The following is an 18452-nucleotide window of genomic DNA, read 5'->3' as shown; positions in this document are numbered from 1 at the left end:
TAAATAGATTTGGTACTTTGTTGAAGAGCTCACCTACCTTTGGGGGGATGTGATTGTTGAGAAGTATGGGGAAGAATGAGGTCAGTGATATTTATTTGACTCTTACTGTCCTACTGGGCTACCTATGTGGAGGGAATCATGAAGGGGTGATGGAGTTTCAACTGTGATGTAGATTCTAAGTGGGGGTGTGGAGATTGGATTTGGTTGTAGCACGACTCTGATGCGATGATGGACTGTTGCATATGGTTTTCCTTCCATTTTTTTATGGTGTATTCTAACCGTGATGAGAGTGTGGGGCAATTGATTAGGAGGGTGAATGGTAAGGTTGAGTGGGATATTCATTTTCTTTGTCACATTTTTTCCCACCAAGAACGTTTTATGAAACTCTTTGACCCCCGAATTTGGAGTATCCTACGATAGGGCGGTGGAAACTGTTGTGAAAATTTGGAGCAGATTAGAATATGTTTATATTATACAGAGTTCCCTTGACCATTGGATCTGGAAATGTTGCTCGGATTGGTCTTTTCGGCCAAGACTTTCTTTTGGAAGCTATCTTGTATCAGCGTTTCCCATGTTTAGGCTAGGAGGGTTTGCAGGTTCCTAGCTCCACCAAGGGTAGTTGTGTTCTATTGGATGACTTGCTTGGATAAGATTCTAACTATTGACCATTTATGCCATTGCCATGGGTTTCAATATTGTATTTGTGGTGTTCATGTGGCAACAATTACCACTCATTCTGTTGAGAGAGGTAGAGAAAAGAGAGAAAGTAAAGATTGAGAGAAAAGATTGAGTTAGGGTTCTCCCCCTCACTCATGTAATATAAATAATAAAGAGTGAAGTACAAAGACAAGTATGCCCTTGGGCATTACAATAAAGACCTAAAGACCTGTTAACAATCCCCCTCAAGCTGGAATGTAGATATCTAACATTCCTAGCTTGTTACAATTATCAACTAACTTAGCTCTACTTAGAGGCTTCGTGAACATGTCTGCTAATTGATCTGTAGATCTGGTAAACACAGGAGATATGTAGCCTCGTTGAATCAAATCTCTAATGAAATGACAATCCACTTCAATATGTTTGGTCCTCTCATGGAAGACTGGATTCGTGGCAATGTAAATGGCGGATTTGTTGTCACAGTATAACTGAGCTGGAGAAGGAGGAAATCCAATCTCTAAAAGTAAGGAACGTATCCACATGAGTTCGCCACTCGTATGAGACATAGCTCTATATTCTGCCTCGGCACTGGATTTAGACACGACCTCTTATTTCTTACTTCTCCATGAAACAAGATTACCTCCAATAAAGGTGCAATATCATGTAGTAGACCTCCTATCAGCCGGAGATTCTGCCCAGTCTGCATCAGTGTATCCTTCAATTCTCTGGTGCCCATGCCTCTGAAATAAAAACCCTTTACCTGGCGAACTCTTCAGATAACTCAATATCTGAAGTACAGCCGCCCAGTGTGAAGTGCGAGGTGAGCTCATTTGCTGGCTAACAACGCTAACTGCAAAGGTAATATCTAGACGTGTAACGGTAAGATAAATGAGCTTACCAACTAAGCGTCTGTATCGCCCTGGATCTTCTAACAGGACTCTTTCCTCAGGGAGTAATTTCATATTCTGGTCCATAGGAGTTGAGGCAGGCTTGACTCCCAAACAATCTGTCTCATCAAGAAGATCCAGAACATACTTCCTCTGTGAGAGGTAGATACCTCTAGTCGAATAGGCAACCTCAATGCTCAGGAAATACCGAAGACGACCCAAATCCTTAGTAGAGAACTCTGTCTGAAGGAAGGATTTGAGCCTCTGAATGCCACCTGTATCGCTACCAGTGATAATGATATCATCGACATATACTATCAACAGAATACAACCAACCTGAGACTAAAAACTGAAGACGGAGTGATCAACTGCGCACTGCTTCATGCCAAAGTGAATAAGTGTAGCACTGAACTTCCCAAACTAGGCTCTCGGAGATTGTTTGAGACCATAAATGGATTTCCTCAAACGGCAAACAAGAGAAGATCTCTCCCCCTGAGCAACATATCCAGGAAGTTGCTCCATATAGACCTCTTCCTCCAAATCATCTTGAAGAAAGGCATTCTTTACATCCAACTGATGAAGATGCCAGCCATGATTCACAGCAAGGGATAGCGGGACACGGATAGAAGGAATTTTCGTAACTGGTGAAAAAGTCTCGCTATAATCAATCCCATATGTCTGCGTGTACCCTTTTGTAACAAGTCGAGCCTTAAGGCGCTCAACTGTGTCATCAGGAAGGTGCTTGACTGCATAAACCCAGCGACAACCAACTGGGTGAGCATCATATGGGAGAGGGACCAAATCCCATGTCTGATTGGCCTAAGGGCCTGCATCTCAAGATCCATAGCCGCCCGCCATCCTTTATGATCAAGTGCCTCCTGTAGGGTCTTAGGTAGAGAAAGAGAGGACAAAGACGAAACAAAACTGCGAAATACATGGGTGAGAAAGTCATATGACACAAAAGAGGAAAGGGATGAGCAGTACTGCGAGACCGAGTGCGAGAGGCAATGGGAGGGTCAGAATGTACCTCAGAAGTGGGGATCTCCGGCTGAGATGGTGATGGCTCGAGCGGGGCTGAATGAGCAGCAGATTTGGCCCGACGCTGGTGCTGCTTCAATGGTGGAGGTAGAGGCGCTGCACAAGGCTCTGACGTCGGTATAACAATAGAATCAACTGTAGGGGAGGAACTGAACACTGGAGGTGTAGAAACAGGGATGAGATCAGGAAGAACCGGAAGAGGAAGAACAGAAGTATGCGAGGAATCCTCCTGAAGCGGAGAACGGGAGGGATCCAACAAGATGGACAGACTAAAAAATGATTGAGTCTCAAAGAATGTAACATCTGCCGTGACAAAGGATCGTCGCAGGCGGGGGCTGTAGCAACGATAACGCTTCTGGGTCTGAGAGTAACCTAGAAAGATACACTTTTCGGCCCGATGATCCAACTTATCTAATCCTGACCCAAGAACGTGGACAAAACAGACAGAGCCAAAAACTCGAGGTGTAAGAGGGAAAGGGTCAGAGGTAGGACGGAGAATCGAGAACGGAGAGGTGTCGCCAAGGACCGAAGAGGGAAGCCTATTCGCCAGGTAGCATGCTGTGAGTACAATATCAGCCCAATAGGTCTTAGGGATCCCCATCTGAAAGAGTAGTGTCCGTGCCCCACCTAATAATGAGCGAAGCTTCCTCTCAGCCACTCCATTCTGCTGAGAGGTATGAGCACAGGAGGACTGATGAAGAATGCCTCGCGAAGAGAGGAATTCCTGAAAACCATTAGAGTAAGAGAAATATCCCTTTGCATTGTCAGTGCGAAGACATTGGATATCACATGAGAATTGATTACTAACTTCAGCATAGAAACCACGAAACACAGAAAAAACTTCAGAACGATCTTTTATTAAATAAGTCTATGTCATACATGAATAGTCATCAATAAAGACCACAAAATAGCGAAATCCAAATAAAGAGGCAGTCCTCGCAGGACCCCATACATCAGAATGAACAAGAGCAAGAGGGTGTGAAGCCCGACTAATAGTCTTAGAGGGAAATGGCACACGATGATGCTTCCCAAGTTCTAGGGCCTCACACTGAAAAGACCTAACAGATGAAGAAGAAACGAAGGGAATCCTGCGTAAACGCTCCATAGACGGGTGACATAGACTGCCACTGGTATGCATCGACCGAGCCATGTAGAATCGGATGGGACGGAGTGCAGTCGAGACGATAAAGGCCATCCACCTTACGGCCCGAGCCAATCGTCCTCCTAGTCGAGAGATCCTGAAAAAGACAATATGAAGGGAAAAATGAGATAGAACAATGAAGATGCTTTGTTAATTGACTAATAGAAAGTAAACTGAAAGGTGACTTGGGGACACAGAGCACAGATGATAATGTAATGCCTGGTGAAGGGGAACAACTGCCAACACCAGTGATAGGAGAGGTACTCCCATCAACAAGAGTAATAGAACGTAAAACAACATGATGAAAATCATGTAAGGATGACTGGGTACCTGTCATGTGATGAGATGCTCCCGAATCAATAATCCAGGAGCTAGAACTAGAGAGGAACGAAGCAGGAGAACTACTTGGCTGAACAAGACCAGCAGTAGGAGGGCGGCTGGCAGATCTGAAACGCTGTAGCTCATCATAGTCGGCACGAGAGACGACCATCTGATCGGTCGGAGTAGCCAGTGGTGTCTGTGAGGGGCTGTCAATAGGAGCAGGCGAATCTGGAAGGACAAGATGTGCAGTACGGCCCTGACGAGGATCTGGAGTGTGACGCAGCTCAGGATGGAGATCAAAGCATGTCTCGTGATAGTGACCCTCACGCCTACAATGAGTACAATAGGGCAGAGCTCGACCTCCACGACCACCCTCTCGGCCGCCTCGGCTAGTATCGCGACCACGACCGCGACCAAAAGTGCCTCCTCCTCGGGAAGGGCGGTCAGCGGCGCCATAAGCAGCAGTAGTCGAGACATCCACGGGAGTAGGAACAGTAATGCCAAGTGCACACTGCTGAGCTCGTAAAAATACCTCCTGAAGAGTGGGTACAATACCAGACCCAAGGATGTGCTGTCGAAGATGAGCGAACTCTGGTCCAAGACCCTCAAGGAAATGAACAACGCGGAGCTAATCCCTCTGTCTGGCTGCCGTGGTAAGATCAGTGGTGAGAAGCATAAAAGCATCCAGCTGCTGGCAATAGGAGACAAACTGTCTGTAGTAATCATGGACTGTAGAATCACCGCGCCTGTGACCCATCCAACGCGAGTAAGTGTCCCAAAGACAGGCGACATTCCCCTCACCAGAATATAATGCCGCAGTGTGCTCCCATACCTTTCTGGCAGTAGGGAGATCCATCATGGTGCTAGCAATGGCAGGGGTCATACTCTGCCATAGAAGTGTACGAACAAGGGCATCATCTACATCCCAATCGTCAAAGGTAGGGTCAGTCTCAGGAGGGGGATCACGACGAATAATAGAAATCTTTCGTCGGGCTTTCAGATATCTCTCCACAGCAATCTTCCAAGTCAAATAGTTGGATCCATCAAGACGGGAAGTGGTAATCAGTGGGAATGACGCATCCACCGAAGACAAAGACGACGACGCAGCCTGACGCGGCTGGGAACTAGTAGCCATAGCTGGAGTACGAATAGTAGGGTCCTCAATACTAGGTGTATCTTCCATAAGAGACCGGGAAGAAGACTGAAGAGGACCAACAACGAGCAAGTAGAGACAAGGATGAAGACTATAAGCAAGCTAATAGACTGCGGCTTCGTGAGGACAACATATGCATAAGGGAGGCATGAGACAACCGCACGACATAAAGACAAAGTCGAGATAACTCCGAACCACAAACATCGCAATGATGTAAGTACAAATCCAGAACAACACCATGAAGATAGTGATCAAGCCGAACAAGAAAATCTAGGGCATAGCTATGACCCAAAAGAGGAAGAAGAGATTATGATGGATCAGATTAGGGCAAGGAAGAGTGGGGAAAATAGGGTATTGTAGTAGGAACTGTAGCGATGTACTGTAGCGATTTACTGTAGCAGTACTGTAGCGGGTACTGTAGCAAAGAATGGAGGGGTTATGGTTAGGGTTAGGGATGGAGAAGATGGCGGTTGAGGTTGATGGAGAAGATGGAGGTTAAGGTTAGGGTTAGGGAAGAAAGAAGGAAAGAGAAGAAAAGAAAAGAAAAAAAAATGGCCGTAGGCATCCATGCCCTAGAGCTCTGATACCATGTAGAGAGAGGTAGAGAAAGGAGAGAAAGTAAAGATTGAGAGAAAAGATTGAGTTAGGGTTCTCCCCCTCAGTCATGTAATATAAATAATAAAGAGTGAAGTACAAAGACAAGTATGCCCTTGGGCATTACAATAAAAGACCTAAAGACCTGTTAACACATTCATTGCATTTTTATAAGGATGGTTTAAGGGATTTGTGATGGAACTGATCAAGGTCAGGTGGATGCTCCCTAGACACATTTGCGAGATGATTGATTCGTGGACGTTTCTCTGTACCCAACGAGATAAGACTATGATAGTTTTCTTTTACTGCAACTCTGGCTTGTGTGGAAGGTGATGATCCGTTGTGTGTTCAAAGAGGCCTCAAGATCGGCTCATAGTATATGTCAGGTACTTTTTTCCGCTGTATTGTGATGGGCTATTGGCGCCAAGGAGTTCTGGGAAGTATTAGTGTCCGGCCTCTTTGTCGTGTGGGGAATATACATGGATAGTTTGTTTCTCCCATGACTGATCATTTCCTAGGTGGTCTTCGGCACCCTAATTCCTAAGGCTGAATTTTGATGGATCTAGCCTAGGGAATTTGGGTCTTGCTGGCATTCTTTTCATCACGACAGTGTTGTCAGATAGGCATTCTCATTTTCAATTGATGTGATGGATCGTAATGAGGCGGGGGGTTGTTGTGCTTATTCTTTACATTTATCGGTAAAACCTCAATTCAAAGATTGTGTTTGTGCGCGCGCGTGTGTGGGGTGCGTGGCGTGGTGGTTGGGGGGGGGGGGGGGGTGGCTCGTTGAATGTTAACAGTTGGATCGTTTTGAATGTTCGCGATGTACTCCTGTATACGTCTATCTTGTTGCCTCCAAGGGTTCGGCTCAGGACCGAAACGCCTTCCGAAACCGAAATTTAAAACCTTGGTTGTTGCGAATTTTGCTGCACTGATAGAGTTCTCCGACATGGTGATGGGTAGGATCTTTTTTAGGACTTTCGATCTTATCTTTTACCAAGTTCTGATCGTTCTTTACCATAAGTTGATTATTTTGGAGTTTGTTCTACCAGATCAGTTGACTTCTGAACAATTTATTTTTTGATCGGTAAGCTGGGAGAAACAAAGCCTCAACCGTTGAGCTACAAGCCCAACCCATATCTGAACAATTTGGTGACCACTAACTTCATCATTTCATCGGCCATCTCTGTCTACTCAAATACCTTTTCCATCTCTGAGGGACAATTATTAAATTCTTTCGCGTGTATGCATCCTAAGAATTTGGGTATCTCCACCCTTATCCCAAAGTCCCAACTCAACTATATTTTAAACTGTGCATTCTTGGTCCTTGGGTTTTCACCAATAGTTGAGTCCTCAACTGTTGCTAGCTAATCCAGTCGTGTCGGAACACTAGGTGCAAAACCTCTTCAACGCAATCAATCCTCTATGAGGATTTGCCAGAGTTTTATTTATTCAAGGGCATCGAGTCCATGATCCTCCACTAGAAAAACCCCACCCTGATACCAAACTAACACGAGGGCTGTAAATCGAATTTACAATCACAAACCTTCTAGTAAGTCTAAAGAAATTTCAATATTGCACTGGAAATCTTGTGTGAAAATTTCGAAATTCTAAACCTTCGTAATATTCTGAAAAATTCTTGAATTCAGCAAATTAACCTGTTCCCAAAAATTCAGAATGTAAAACTTCAGGACCTTGACTTTTTAGTCTTAGGTGAAATTCTGAAGACATCCTTCCAAAATTTTCAAAAGTGTGATGGTAATATCAGATTCTTAAAATATTAGAACTGAAAAACTTCAACTCTAGGTTGAATATTTAGAATGAAAGGACCCTGAAATTCAGGGGATTTACAAGAAAAAACTCAGAACACTGGAATCTATATGAAAGAATATATGATCAAATTCTATATTTCTCATATCATAGACTGAAAATTATTGTTATATTTCAGGTCTTTGAATAGTTTCCAGCAACTAGCTTTCAGCTCACTGTATATCATGATTTCTTTGTGTCTCCCAGTCGACAACAAAAGGCGAACAATAGGGCATAACACAAATTGAAGAGGAAAAGAAACCACCAACAATAAATAAATATACGCAGAAAATTTGTCCCTTGTTGGTAGACAAATCTACACCCTTTTCCTACCTCTAACCAGCTCTTAATCACCCTACTTAAGAATTGAAATCCTAGGCGAATTTCTGCGTTCAAACGCATAAGTTACACTGTAGCAAACTTTACACTTGAAAATAATCGAAAGCCAAAATAACTCTTAACTGGGTTAAACATGAACTCCAAGTATGAAGGCTACATCCATCCTCAAATAAGCTTCATTTCTCCCATACATATCATTTTTCTGAGACTTCTACAACCTTTGAGAAGTTGCAGGCTGTAGGGTCATCCCTGATGGTGGCTTCTCAAAATCCCTCTGAATAAATTCATAAATTGAAAAAGTTGCTAATAATTTGATATTTTTTGCTAATTTGAAATAAATAGCTTGACTACTTTCCTAAAATATTTGATTGCTTTGTAACAAAATTTTTGTGGAGTTTAAGGGCCTCTTTGGATGCAACCATGATTGGTCCTTATTTGCATTAATATTATTTTAAGATAATCCTCTTTGAGAATGGAACATTAAAGCCTCTTTGGAAGCCATTAACTTTATCATTTATAAGCCTATTTTAACCATTATTCGAAAATAATCATTTTTAACTTCAAGCCATTTTCATGCATATATGTGATTAATTTTTGAGGTACCGAAAGAGGCCCTAAATATCTATTTAGAGGTCAGAACTAAGCATGTTTTTTTAAATAAAATCGGTTATCTCCTTCTTTAATGCATTGGTGTGATTTTGTCAGCATAACTAAGATCTTACAGAATCTTCACTCAAATGATACTCAATGCACCCTGCCCACTCCCCACAATAACGTCAGCACAAATCAAAATTTTCATGCAGTGGGCCACAAAGTTAGCCATGTAATTTATATTTGTTACAATCATTGTGGTTGCATATTGCACGTGATTGGGTCCATTCAACATGACATCAGCATAACTTGGGCTGTTTATTCTACGTGCCCTAATGCATTAATTTTGTCCCTGGATTTAAATTTTGGCAAAATTTCAGTTCTGTAATTTCGGCCGAAATTTTGGAATAATACTATATATATATTTAAAAAAAAATTCAATTTCTCGAAATTTCGGTCCCAACCGAAATCCAAAATTTCAGACCGAAATTTAAAACCATGATTGTCTATGCATCACCTACGACTTTTCTAGTCAGCAATTGAGTAGAACACTCATAATGTGCATGGTAGTATTTTCATCGAGGGTTTCTCTTGAAGGTCTTTTTAATTGAAAAAGCAAGTCTGGCAGAGTTTCAAAAGCAAAGAATTCTAAGGGGTGTTCTTTATGGAGTTTAGTCAAAGGAAATATAGTGAGAAACTGAGAACCAATGCTGCCCCGATGTGTTCTCCAAATTTAATATCGTAAAGGATATTTGCATTCAGTCAAAAGGCAAAGCTTCACATATGGTCCACATTTGTTTCATGTATTTTTAATCTGTCCCACACTTCTATGTAAGGGTCTATATATTATACTTGTAATTTTACATAATCTAATCTTCTTTCTGCATAGATTCCATGAATGTTCAGATAGAATTGTTGCATATTTTTTTATCATTATTATATCCTATGGTTGGTTATAATACATTATGTATTACCATCTATCTTATGGCTGGTTGCAGTTGATACTTGTTGTCCTATTTTGATGGGTGCAAAATGTTCCTAATTTTTTGTTTGATTCCCTGTGTTCTTTTGCAACTGTAGCTTGTCCCCTGGGTGCATACTGCCCACTTGCAAAACTCAATAAAACTACAGGCTTTTGTGAACCGTAAGTCGATTTATATATAAAGTTACTGTATTATAATCTTTAGAGGAATGCTAAACTGAGGAGTGCCCTTGCAGAAAAAGGGTGAAAGGGCGCCCCCCATTGGCTGCAAGGGACGGTTATGCATTTTATTCACTTTGACTTGCAACCATTATAAATGCACAACTGCTCCTTGCAGCCAATGGGGGAACCCTTTCACCCCATTTCTGCAAGAGCGCCCTTCTGTTTAGAATGCCTCTAATCTTTATTTTTGTGCGTGGTATGCTTTATGAATTATATCTGAAACTTACACAGATACCGTTACCAGCAACCTCCTGGGCAGCTGAACCATACTTGTGGCGGAGCAGATATCTGGGCTGATGTAGGGAGTAGTAGTGAAGTATTCTGTTCAGCGGGATCATATTGTCCGACTACCACTCAAAAATTTCCTTGTAGTAGTGGGTATTGATTTTAATCCTGAAAACCAAGCACTTATCTATTACTTTTTCACTCTTATGCATGGTTTTAAATTTCGGCCGAAATACCAAAATTTTGGATTTTGGCCGGGACCGAAATTTAAAACCGAAACCAAAATTTAAAATTTCGGCCTAAATTATAAGATTTTCACTGAAATTTCCACCGAAATTTCATTTTATGCTGAGGCCGAAACCGAAACCAAAACAGAAGTTTCAATCCTTGCTCTTATGTCTGTTGTAGAAAGCATGATTTTGCAATGAATGTTTACAGATGATCAAGAAAATCCATTTCAGCCTCTTGATACTAGAAATTTGATTATATTACATTTCATTTTGATGCGACATTTCTATTCACTAATTATACTCAATCCTACTATTTTCAGTCATTACTGTAGGACGGGATCTACAACTGAAACAAGTAAGTCCGTAGTCTTAAATTAAGTTGCTAGATATGCTGAATATCCGTTTGTTTTGCTTTACTCGTTTGAGTAGTGAAAACCTTATCTATTTTATCCATACGGGCAATTCATTGTATCGTGACTTCCAAAATGTGTATCGATGGCAGGCAATTATATCCTAGATATACTTTTTTACATGTTTTTTTTTTTTTGGATCAGCTTATATATATAAATATATATTGAATGGCTTGGGTCAGCTTATTATCTCCATTTATTCTTTTATATGACTAGAGAATAACCAGCAAATGAGCAATGCTAAAGCCCCTTGGAGATGCAAATTGTGTAGATGAAAAGTGAAGTTATATACCCCGAAAGAAAACTACCTGACAAATGTCTATAGCTATCATGCTTGTCGAAGGATTTCCAAATTGAGATAATTTGTTTCCCATAGATGCTGTATAAATTGATTTTTCTTTAATAGTGACATTTATTAAATTATTAGAGAAGATAAAATGCATAACAAGGCAGGGTTTCCTGCGTCATTGTGGACTCCCCCGAGTCGCTCTTTTCTCTTGGCTGTGTTTGTTTTTCCCTTTAGAGTCAATAAAAACTACTTCGAGTCTCCCGAGTTATGACTGCATCAGCCAAGTACTCAGCCCCATCAACTGAGTACTCGACCGTGTTGTGCCGAGTCGACTAGGATTTTCTTCGACCGCATTTTGACCCGCATCTACATTTTGAAACACTGGTTAATCTATTTTCTAGAATTTTTTGTTTGGAATAATATCCCTGATATTTAGTTATCGTAGATTTTTATTTTTTATATTTCTTTATCTATGTTTTTGAGTCCTCTCTCTGGACAATGTATATCTTCTCCTTCTATTCATCCTGCTGATGAATACATTTTCCTTTATCTGTTAAGAATGAAAATTCTTGCAGTGAGGCTTAAGCAGTAATTCAAACAGTCATTCTTATTTTACAACGGATGGTATGGTTATACTGTCCACATGGCTCTTGAAAGATTATACAGGAAGTTTACACATCAAACTTTTAGGTGTTTGATCTAACCAATGTATTTTCCACTCTTGATCATGGTTTTAAATTTCGACCGAAATCCGAAATTTCGGACCAAAATCAACCCCGAAACCGAAATTGGGGATACCCTAAACGTTACATTATTTCGACCGAATTTCGCTTTTTCCAAACTTTCTGAAATTTAAGGAAATTAAACCAAAAATCTCAAATTTTTTTATTATTTAATATTTTCCAGAAATTTCGATCGAAATTACCGAAATTTAGGCTGAAATTTGCTATCGAATAAAATATTAATTTTAATGGTTTCATTGGATTTCGGCCGAAATTTCAAAAATTTTCGGTTTCGGTGAGGACCGAAATGCATTCCGAAACCGAAGTTTGAAACCATGCTCTTAATTGATTAAACCATCCAGTAACAAATGCCAAATCTATACAAAACTTTGTGACAGATTTAATAAATTGGCATTCGATCAAATATATGGTATGCTAATTCTTCCATAGTTTCATATCTATCAGACAAATTTCCATGAACTCTCAATTTATTCGGTTGAATAATGTGTATTTAGGGTAGTTTAGTCATTACTTGTAGATTAGGGGTATTGTAGTCGTTGTACATTGGATGCCCTATTTGGGGCCTATATATACATCATTTACATGTGGAGTTCCCTAGTGGAGACTTTCCATCTTCTTCACTTCTCTTCTTCTTCCTCTCTTCTAACCCTAACTCCATTTCTAACATGTTATTAGAGCAAAGATCCTAGGGAAGGAAAAGAAAGAAGAAGAGTGCATTTCATCTCACGGAAGAAGAGTCCATTTCATCTCACGCCATTCTCACTTTCTTTATCCCGCTCGCACCTCTCGGTTTTCTTTTCTCTTTTTAGAGTTGCCAAAAATCACAACCCTATAGTCCCTCTCTCAAATCCCTCTTGTTTTCCTTTTTATTAGGATTTGTCGCAACCCAGCGTGAATACGCATTGCGTAAACCCATTTTGCGCAAATCCATTATCGCACTCTCTCTCTATCGTAAAACAAAATAAAAAATCAGATATGTCTCTCAGATCCTTCTTATATCTCTCTCAATCTCTCATTTGTCTACCTTATCCTCCATCATTCGTACCCTATTTTCAGGTTTGGGTATTTGTTCTTTTTACAATTAAAAGCTCCATTTAAGCCATTCGTACCCCATTTACAGAGACTTCTGTTCTTGCTTTAGTATTGATATTTCTTTGTGGAATCAATCTGTCATTTGCATGTTGGAGTTTGGTATTCTCAGATGAGGGTTACTACGCCATTCTCTTTTCCACGCCATTCTATCTGGTTCCTGTATGCAGTGTTGTCTTGTTGGGCAAGTGTGGGATATAGGGGTGCAACTCGGGTCGGGTTGAGGCCAACCCGAACCCGACCTGACCCGAGTTCCAACCCGACAAGGTTCTACCCGACCGACCGAGGAACCCTTTTTGCCAACCCGAACTCGACCCAACCCGACTTCAACCCGACCCAATCTGACCCAACCCGAGATTTTTAGCTTAAAAAATTTAAAAAATTATTTAAAAAGTCAGGTTCATTTGGGTCGGGTTGCCGAACCCCTCAACCCGAACCCGACCTGAACTCAACCGGGTTGAGAAAACCCAACCCAACCCTAACCCGAACCCGTCCTGAACTCAACGCAACCCGACTTTTTCCCGGGTTGAACCCGTTGGGTTCGGGTTGAGCCCTCCCAATTTGCACCCCTAGTGGGATAGTGTTGTCTTGTTGTCCTACATCCTCATCTTTGTTTTTCCCCTTCTATATTCGTTGCGTTTCATGTCTTTTGGCTTGCTATCCAAGGTGCACACCAAGTGTTTGTTCAAATGTCTAAGAGAGATTTTGTGCCTTAAATGTCTTCTTTTCATTTCAAGTTGAAGGCCTTTGGCCTCAACTTGAGGGGGAGTCTTGTCTTGTATTGTTTTCTTGTTGTTCTATTATTGTTGTCTCGTTGTCATATCTTTCTTCCTATTGTCTTGTATGTCCTTTATGTTGATGTCAAAGGTGCACACAGCAACACTTCTCTTGTTGTTGTCTCGTTGCCATCTATTTCTTCCCATTGTCTTGTATGTACTTTATGTTGATGTCGATTTTCTTGTAATGTCTAAGAGACGTGTTATGCCTTGAAAGTCTTGTCATGTTGTCATATCTTTCTTTCCATAGTCTTCTATGTATTTCGTGTTTATGACAAAGGTACACACCAAGTGTTTGATAAAATGTCTAAGAGAGGTGTTGTGCCTTGGAAGTCCATATTTTGTTCTCGTTGTGAGTTGAATGCCTTCGACTTCAACTTGAGGGGGAGTGTTATCATGTAGTTGTTTTAGTATATCGTTGTTGGTGTTATCTTTTCTTGGTATTGTCTAGTGTTATCATGTTGTCATATAGTTTTTCTTTTGTTCTCTTCTCTTGAGGGGGAGTGTCGGTGTTTTCTTCTTGTTTTCTTTGCAACTTTTCTTGTGTTTTCATCTCCAGATTTATGTAGTCTCGCCTGAGGGGGAGTGTTGTGTTCTCCGTATGTTCTTCGCCATGTTCGTTGTTTCCTTTCCATGTTCTTGGCGTAGTTTTACGTAGTCTTTCTTCGCTTTATGCCTTATCTTTCCGAGAGATGGTTTCCCCATTGTTGGTCGGCTCTTTTATAGGCGGCGGTTTTCCCGTTGACCTTCTTTCTAGGCCATGGTTGCCCATCGTTGGTCAGCTCTTTTACTGGCGGTGGTTTCCCCGTCGACCCTCTTTCCGAGCGATGGTTTCCCCATCGTTGGTCCGCTCTTTTACAGGCGACGATTTCGTTTTCCTCGTCGACCTCTCCTTCTGGGCGATGATTTCCCATCGTTGGTCGGCTCTTTTACAGGCGACAATTTCATTTTTCCCGTCAACTTCTTTTTCCGGGCGATGGTTTCCCATCATTGGTAGGCTTTTTAACAGGTGGCGATTTCCCCGTTGAGCTCTCTTTCCGGGCGACGATATCCCCATCGTTGATCGGCTCTCTTCAGGTGACAATGTTCTTGTCGTTGACCTTGTCCCCAGATGATGGTTTCCCCATCATTAGTTGGTTGGTTATCCTCTTTTTCCTCTTCTTATCTTTAGGCGACAGTTTTCCCGTCGACCTTGTCTCTGATGGTTTCCCCATCGGTGGTTATGTTCTATTGGCGTGGTGCTGCTTAGCTGGTGTTCCTGCTTGTGATGCTTTGCCGCTTCTCATTTGCGCGCTCCGTGGTGGTCTCAATCGACCTCTGGCAAATCGACAGTCAAACGCTGCCTCCAATCATAAGGGAGGTAAGTACCAGAGGCTAGGAATAGCCTAAAAGAAGGTGAGGTTTGGCTTTAAAAAGACCTGGCGTAGTCGAGACCCCAGAAATTCTTTAGAGAGACATCGCATCTAGAAAGATGAAAAAGTAAGGAAATCGCAGAGTTTTCGTGAACACAAAGTCTTTGATAAAACCAAAATTCCGTACCCTCCCAGAGAAAGTTGGAAAGTTGGATACCAGTCTCAAAGAATTCGATGGAGGAGAAATGCTCCAAACAGAAAAAAATCAAAAAAAAAGAAACACTTTGTATCAAACTTAATCAAAATGATAGATGACTATGAGCAGTCAGGGATTCCATGGCACTCAGATGATGATGAAGGAAGGAGTAAATATTACAGAGAAAAGGAACATCACAAAAAAATCGGGGACAAAAGTATGGTAGACCCCATGATGGGTCCCCATCGAGAAGTGATATTGCAAAAGAATTCAAAAAATGCCAGCTCTCAAAACTAAGGCAGAAAGCAGTGGCCTTTGATGACGAACCTTCGGAACGTCAGGTTCAGGCGAATCTAGATAGTGCCCTCCCGCCCAGTGAAAAGCACGGGAAGGAAATTAAGGATGGCCCGGAGGCTATTCAGGCAGGAGAAAGGGGAAAGGAAAAGCCCCAGGATGAAGAATTCAAGACGGCGAGAGATTCAATGGAAGTGGAGCTTGGAAGGAAAATTAATTCCTGCATCGAGAGGGGGAGCACCTATCAGAAGAAACAGGGTCGGAATCTCCTGGGGAAGAGACTTCACAAAAGGAAAGAGGAAATTCATCCGACTCGAAGGAAAGAATATCCTCGGAGGAGTTTGATAAAATGACTAAACTGGGAGATCATTTGGAAATAGGATTTCGAGAAAATATAGAAGAAACAAAGAAAATGTTCCTAGATATAGAAAAAAGGGACTCCGGTCTAAAAAGGAAAAACCCCGGGTAGAGGTAAAAGGGAACTGAAGGCTCTAAAAAATTAGAAGAATGTTTTGGGTATCCGATGTCCGATATCAGGCAAGAACCGTTGGTCCAAAATTCAAAATTCAAATTTCCACCTACCCACTGGGTGGCAGAGACCTCACTACCTGGATCTCTTAGGCCAAGGAGAGAGACTACCAAGCAGATAGCATTAAATGCCATATCCCCTGTAGATCCTGATCAGGAGTTCCTACTGCGTGGTGGTCTCAATCAACCTCTAGCAAATCGACAATAGCCTAAAAAAAGGTGAGGTTTGGCTTTAACAAGACATGGCGTAGTCGAGACCCCATAAATTCTGTAGAGAGACATCACATCTAGAAAAGTGAAAAAGTATTTCGTGAACACAAAGTATTTAATAAAACCAAAATCCCGTAGCCTCCCAGAGAAGGTTGGAAAGTTGAATACCAGTCTCATAGAAATCGATGGAGGACCAATGCTCCAAATAGAAAAAAACCAAAAAAGCAAACACTTTGTATCAAACATAATCAAAATGATAGATGGCTATGAGCAGTCAGGTATTCCATGGCACTCAGATGATCATGAAGGAAGGAGTAAATATTACAGAGAAAAGGAACATCACAAAAGAAATCGGGGACAAAAGTATGGTAGACCCCATGATGGGTCCCCATCGAGAAGTGAAATTGCAAAAGAATTCAAGAAATACAAGCTCTTAAAACTAAGGCCGAAAGCAGTGGCCTTTGATGATGAACCTTCGGAACGTCAGGTTCAACGAATCTAGATAGTGCCCTCCCGCCCAATGAAAAGCACGGGAAGGAAATTAAGTATGGCCCTCACCGGAGGCTAATAAGGGAGGAGAAAGGGGAAAGGAAAATGAGATAACCCCCAGGATGAAGGATCCAAGATGGCGAGGGATTCAATGGAAGTGGAGCTTGGAAGGAAAATTAGTTCCTCCTTCGAGAGGGGGGAGCACCTATCAGAAGAAAGAGGGTCGGAATCTCCTGGGGAAGAGACTTCACGAGAGGAAAGAGGAACTTCATCCGACTCGGAGGAAAGAATATCCTCAGAGGAGTTTGATAAAATGACTAAACTGGGAGATCATTTGGAAATAGGATTTCGAGAAAATATAGAAGCAACAAAGAAAATGTTCCTAGATATAGAAAAAACGGAAAAACCCCAGGTAGAGATAAAAGGGAACTTAAGGCTCTAAAAAATTAGAAGAATGTTTCGGGTATCCGATGTCTGATATCCGTAAAGCAATTTGGCCTCTCTGCTTGTTGATTTTTGGATCGCTGAGAGGAAGACATTCTTAGGCGAAAGGAATTGCAGACTCTGCGGCCTTTCAATGTAAAGGTCCTGTCTTCCATGGGAAGTTCCTATGCTTGTTTTTTTTCAGTGTTTTTGAAAATTGTAAAGGAAAATGTGAAGATGTTTGTTTAATTCCAGGAGTAAGGGATTTCTTTCCACCAAGGAAAATGCTCCTGGGTGACTCATACTATGTACATCCAGTGGGACTACTGGTCCCCATTGCATTTTTGCTAGTATGAATATATTTGTCAATTTCTCAAAAAAAAAAAAAAATATTCAAAAAAAAAAAACTAAAAATCATGCATTTATTTCCTACGGAAGGGGGGACTGGAAAAATCTCATTCACATTTCAAAAACATACCACATATGAACAATTTTTGGTAGGAGCAACCATGAACTGCTTGAGGGCTACATAGAAAACTAAAAGAACTGGAAATGATAAGGATGAAAAATGCCTCTAAAGCTATGAATTTCCCACATTGGTTGGTTACCTTCCGCTAGCCAAAATTTTTGTGTTTACTACATGCATTGTACCCATACATCACTGTTGAACTCTGCCGTAAATTGCACATATTTTGTACATATGTGGCATCATTATGCTCAAGTCTATTATAGGCATTATGCTTGTGCAACAAACATGGCTCCAACCATAACTTGCTTTTGTTTTCTTCATGTGCATATGTGAAGGTAAAATAAACCTTAAATACAAAAAATCCACCCAAAAATAGAATTGTAAATTAATATATTACTCTTGGTAAAATAATTACAAAATATGTATATCTCACATTAAATGGATTTTCTTAGGTCATTTAGACTTCCTATGATTTCAGATTCTAATTATTGGGATCGGTGATTACTTACGTTATGCCACAACTTCTGTACTCTTCTGATATTCATACTTCTTGTAGCAAATAATTTATCTTTTCTCTCCTGTTGAGCTAATTGCTTCCACTTTTTAAGTTCACATAAGTTATTTGACGTAAAATCTTCTCTCACGGGCTTTGTATTTAGCTGTTAAATGATAATTAAGCAGATTTAACTTAGCTTTGTGACAAACATCCTGCAGGTTGCTTCAAGCTGGCAACTTGTAATCCAAATACTGCAAATCAAAATATTCATGCATATGGCGTCATGCTTATTGTAAGTGGTTTTCAATTTATTTTTCATTGTGTAATTTTCTTGAACCAGCAAACATTTGGCTCTCCTAGGTTCTGTAGTTGGAGTCAAGAATTTTATAGGTTTTCTGGAGTATATACTTGAAAGTTTTTGTGATAGAGATCATCCTTGGGTTTTTAGAGGACCATCATAATTTGAATTGTTAATGAAATGTAAATCTATAATTCCCAG

The 18452-nt window shown here is 41.0% G+C and overlaps 1 protein-coding gene across 1 annotated transcript in view; it reads left to right on the top strand.

Moving 5' to 3' along the window:
• The window catches only part of LOC143857095 (ABC transporter G family member 28-like), a 113979-nt gene that overhangs the window by 26777 nt on the left and 68750 nt on the right, over positions 1-18452 (top strand). The window contains exons 4-7 of the mRNA XM_077367368.1: positions 9611-9674; positions 9966-10112; positions 10510-10544; positions 18172-18245. Coding sequence (XP_077223483.1) covers positions 9611-9674; positions 9966-10112; positions 10510-10544; positions 18172-18245 — 320 coding nt within the window. The remainder of the gene's footprint in view (positions 1-9610; positions 9675-9965; positions 10113-10509; positions 10545-18171; positions 18246-18452) is intronic.

Source organism: Tasmannia lanceolata, unplaced genomic scaffold (genome assembly GCF_043159265.1).
Source record: "Tasmannia lanceolata isolate RefF3 unplaced genomic scaffold, GAP_Taslan_0.1 ptg000024l, whole genome shotgun sequence".
Lineage (NCBI taxonomy): Eukaryota > Viridiplantae > Streptophyta > Magnoliopsida > Canellales > Winteraceae > Tasmannia > Tasmannia lanceolata.
The sequence above is the reverse complement of the archived record's forward strand: the minus strand, read 5'-3'. Positions and strand labels throughout refer to the sequence as shown.